The 5,000-nt window shown below is 44.0% G+C and overlaps 1 protein-coding gene across 1 annotated transcript in view; it reads right to left on the bottom strand.

Annotated features, from left to right (window-relative positions):
- usp34 (ubiquitin specific peptidase 34) overlaps positions 1 to 5,000 on the bottom strand; it is a 68,572-nt gene that overhangs the window by 32,903 nt on the left and 30,669 nt on the right. Inside the window, 6 exon segments of the mRNA XM_048248898.1 lie at positions 1,295 to 1,394; positions 1,914 to 2,027; positions 2,346 to 2,500; positions 3,043 to 3,125; positions 3,401 to 3,496; positions 4,154 to 4,243. Coding sequence (XP_048104855.1) covers positions 1,295 to 1,394; positions 1,914 to 2,027; positions 2,346 to 2,500; positions 3,043 to 3,125; positions 3,401 to 3,496; positions 4,154 to 4,243 — 638 coding nt within the window.

The raw sequence follows: 5,000 nt of genomic DNA, 5'->3' as shown, positions 1-5,000 counted from the left end.
TATATATATTGCATTTCATTGGTTCTGTTCTTGTACTCTGCTAAATGACAATAAAGTTGAATCTAATTTAATCTAATCTAATTCATATGTATGTATGTTTGGTGTAGCATCACACACACACGATAAACTGATGAGCCATAAATAGGCTCCAGTGGCGATTGCTGCTCTTTGGAACAGGGGAAGCTCTGATAAAAATGGTCAATTATTAAATTAATATTATTAAAGGTGCTATGTTGTTCTTTGAGGGCAAAGAATTATCCCACAACCCAGAATAGGCTAAACAGTAGGCTATAGAGTTGGCATGGCAGACATGGCATAATGTAGCCTACACCGCACTACCTAACTTAGCCTAAATACACAACTGAAACAAAAGCAAGGTCACAAACTCTGTAACTCCACATTACGGTTTTATTTACAGTATGCTATTTACAAAGACAAATAGAAACCGACTGTATTGCTCCCAAATTATGAGAATTTGAGCTGCAACTTGCCTTGCCTCTCGACTTCACCTGCCAACACTAACGTTAACGCATCCCTTGAACTTGAACCACTTCCTGTCAGATCACGACATATGCTGTCAATCAAAAAGAGTCCAGCCTCTATGACGGTTCCTCCAATCATCCAAGCTCGGCGTCCGGGACATCCCACTGTCCCATTCACTCCCCAGAGACGCTGGGCTTCCCTGGAAATGACGATTTTGTGGCGCTTGTCCAATAAACGTGTAGCTTTTCTGCACTGAGATCAGCCCACTCTGTAGTGCCATTAAAAGTCCAGTGAAGCCAAGTGTCTATGGTTTTTTGATGGATAGTGTGGTCACAGCAATGTATTACGGGTGCAAAATCACGATGAATGACCGGCAAAACCTTATTGCTGAACAAACTAGCCATGAAGATGAACATGTTTTCAGCATGTTCTAGTTGGAATAGTAGGCTAGAAGCTAATGTAATAGTGTTATTTGATGCGATTTTCCGTGATATTTTATGAGGCTGAGCTTCCCCTGTAGTCTTAGAGCAATCACCACTGATAGGCTCCATCAAAACTACAAAGAGCCTTATAAAACTCTTTCTCCTTATACACACACAAACGCACATACAGTACCAAATTCACAACGCAACACACTGAAAGAAGCATAACCCGCATAAGACGACAACACCAACACATTGTATGAGCCTATACACAGTGCGCCACATCTTGGCAGTTGACAGTTCAGTGGTATGGTTAACACAGTTGGGATTCACAGTCAGAGGAGAACAGATAAGGCAGTGCAGTGTGTGGGGAGTGGTGGTGTACTGACCGTTGATGTAGTAGGAGTTGATGTACTGGATGGCGGCGCGGCTAATGTCCGCAGACTGGGCTCTCAAGGCGATACCCCACAGCTGGTCCATTCCACACAGCTGAGAGAGAGGGAGGAGGGGGGTTATGAAAAAGAAAAGATTAATAAAAGCAAGTCAAGGAAACAGAATAAACAAAACAATGAAAGACAGATGGATGATAGGAAAGCAATTAAGAAAGGAAATGACATGAAATGACCTTTATTGATTCAGCTGAAGCTGAACAACGGTGGAAGGTGGGAACTGAAGACACAACTTTTCAGGCTAGTGCATGCTAGCACAGCACCTTGGTCACTAAGGGTACCTCCTCACAGCAGGTACATTACTGGGGTCACTAAGGGTACCTCCTCACAGCAGGTACATTACTGGGGTCACTAAGGGTACCTCCTCACAGCAGGTACATTACTGGGGTCACTAAGGGTACCTCCTCACAGCAGGTACATTACTGGGGTCACTAAGGGTACCTCCTTACAGCAGGTACATTACTGGGGTCACTAAGGGTACCTCCTTACAGCAGGTACATTACTGGGGTCACTAAGGGTACCTCCTCACAGCAGGTACATTATTATCGGGGTCCCTCACCTCGCAGTTGGGGCCGCTGTCATAGGTGCTGGTGGCCAGGCGGGCCAGATTGCACAGGTGCTGGAACAGGTTTAGACCAGTCATGCTGATGGTCTCTGGCTTCAGCTTGGGCATCTACAGAGCAGAGCAAAGCAGAGAGAGGGAGGGAGAGAGAGAGAGAGAGAGAGAGAGAGAGAGAGAGAGAGAGAGAGAGGAATGAAGGGGGGAGTGAGAGAGCGAGGGAAGAGGGAGGGAGAGCGAGGGAAGAGGGTAAGAGGGAGAGAGAGAGAGGACGGGAGGGAGAGAGACAGAGAGAGAGAGAGATATAAATAATTACGCCAACTAAGTAAGTAACGTCATCATAAAGGCCATCCTGCACACACCTCTTGATGTCAGTTCTAAAGTGGGCATTGATTTGTGCTTGTAGGGCCCTTGTGCCGTCTGTGCACTTACCTTCTCCAGGAAGAGGTGCTTGTAGGTCTCCATGCCCATGGCGTGCTGGTCTTTGCTGCGCACCTGGTTGAGGAACCAGTGGAGGGCGTCGTCGTAGCACTCAGAGTCCTCCACCAGACAGTGCCACAGGATGTCCACCTGCTCCAGACTCAGCCCTGCCCAGACGGAGAGCCAGGAGGGACACACAGAGCGTTAGGCCAAAGGACATGGCTGTTTGTGACATTCAGTGGTTTTGCTTGTTTGTTAGTTTGCTCTCTGTTTGAGGATGCACATGACTCAAATCATGTGTGTCATGTCACTTAAAATAATGAAACAAAATGTAACTTATTTTATTCAAAAGTGTATTAACATTGTTTCATTACTCACTGAAGTAATATTAATTAAACTTATTAAAATGAATTATTATTCATCTTCAAATCGATGTTTGAAAATAGTGTCGATGTATTAAAGAAAAACAGTGAGTTGCATGCCTCATATCCACCAGGGTTGTGCACAATTCGAATTGCAATTCTGCTTCCTGTTTGCTACCTCAATTGAAATGCCAGTGAAATTCAAGAATTGAATTGGAATTTAAGAGCCAATTCAATTCTGGAATTTTGCACAAGCCTGATATCCACAGTGAGAGAGTGTGGATTACTGCTGTGTATAATTCTGAGAGAGAGAGAGGAGATAGGGGCGTGTGCTGCCGGTGACTTACTGAAGTGGTCTGGGGAGCCCAGTGTGGAGAACACACAGGTGAGGAACTGCAGACGCACCTGCACCTCCGCACTGTGGCTGTACCTGCAGCGCCACACAAACACGTGTGAACACACGCACACACACACACACACACACGTGCAAACACGCACAGAGGAAGTGAGAAACAGAAAGTGAGTAACAGGAAGACATCAAATAGAAAAGAGGTGTGACCACAAACCACAACAGGATACACCAAATATGGAAACAACAAATACTAGAATCACAAGCCTCTCCTCAGCATGGGGATGCTGAAGCAGAGGAGAGGAGAGGAGAGGAGGAAGAGAGGAGAGAAGAGGAGAGGGCAGGGCAGTACTCACAGAGCAAACTTGTGCCGTTTCTCCCTCACTTCCTGGATGTAGTGCAGCAGGTTCTCAAAGAACAACTTCATCATGTGCAGCTCCTTCTCCGCCCACCTGTTACACACACACATCATTAATGCATCACCAACACCTCCTACTAACCCACAGTGCTAATAAATGTAAAAGCTTAATACTTTAATACCACTGCAGTGCTATACCTACAGTACAGCACCCAGTAGGATAAAATAACGGCCACAATATAACCATTAATGAATCATTCTATTATCTACTAATCACAGCTAGTGAGGTCTCTTACTTCCTCATCAGCCGCTAGCTTGAAGACATTTAGGCGGGGATCACATTAGCCAGCGGCAAGCGGCAGGTTTCTTATGGTTCTCTATGGTTCGGCAGCGGAACGGTGGCAACACTGGCATAACACTAGCGTTGAACAAGCTGAGTGTTGAACTTGGTTCAACTTTCAAAGCGCAACACAAGCGTATTCAATTGACAAACCGTTTGTTTTGCTTAGGAACGAGACCAATCTTATTATGGTCTTAGCGTTGCGTTATGTTTGCCGCTGCCGCTTGCCGCTGGCTGTTGTGATCCTCGCCTTACAACATTAAACCTGTTATTGGTACTTATTGTAAATCAAGAAATTATGAAACCCACTAAATCATGTTCCTTGAATATTGTAAAAGAATGATGTCTCGCATATACTCGAAGTCTCTTTGGAGGATGGGCATGAAACCCAAAGTGGTTATCTGAACTCACATGGTGATCCAGTGGGTGTCGTAGCTGGAGCCGAACTGTTGAAACGTCCCAAACAGCTTAGGCAGCAGACGCAAGGAGACCACCACCGACCTGAGAGAGCAGACAAGGAGAGAAGCACACACACGCGCACACACACACACAACAAAGTCAGCACAGAGCAGAAACCAGAGTAAGTGATGCTTCTGTCCAAAACAAGCCATAAATCATTTGAAAGGACAAGTTTATAATAATAACTGAAAGGGAATGATGGTGGTGATGGATTATGAACTTTTGTGCCATCCCCAAAAAATTGACAATAAAACACACCGAGCCCTACACTTGTGTGCTGCACATGTTTAAATAATGACTGCATTAAAAGACCTGCCACCGTGCCCTTTTTTTTTTTAAGATATTCTCACAAGGACACAATGACTCTGGGAAAGGGAAACAAGACAGACCTAGAACTCTCTCTAGAACGCTGCTCCTTTTACAGCATCTAGAATTCTGCCCTCTTTTACATCCTATAATAATCACCAAGGTGGCGGAACATTAAAGGGGAGCCAAAAGGCTGGGGGCATCCAGGAGGAACCATCTGGCTATGACTCATCGCCGACTGGCACATTAAAATCCCAGAACTCTTTATTTATTTACTTATTTATTTTATTATGTGCTAGCAATTAATGTAGACTAATTGCCAACTTTTTTTTATATATATATATATATATATATATATATATATATATATATATATATATATATATATATATTTTTTTTTTTTTTTATTATTATTTTTATTGCATGCCATGGATAAATGGAGACTAAGTATGAAGGTCATGGTGGGACCCGCAAGACAACATTTTTTTTTTTT

The sequence above is a fragment of the Alosa alosa genome, chromosome 7 (genome assembly GCF_017589495.1).
Source record: "Alosa alosa isolate M-15738 ecotype Scorff River chromosome 7, AALO_Geno_1.1, whole genome shotgun sequence".
Taxonomy (NCBI): Eukaryota; Metazoa; Chordata; class Actinopteri; order Clupeiformes; family Clupeidae; genus Alosa; species Alosa alosa.
This window is presented reverse-complemented; position numbering and strand designations above follow the sequence as displayed.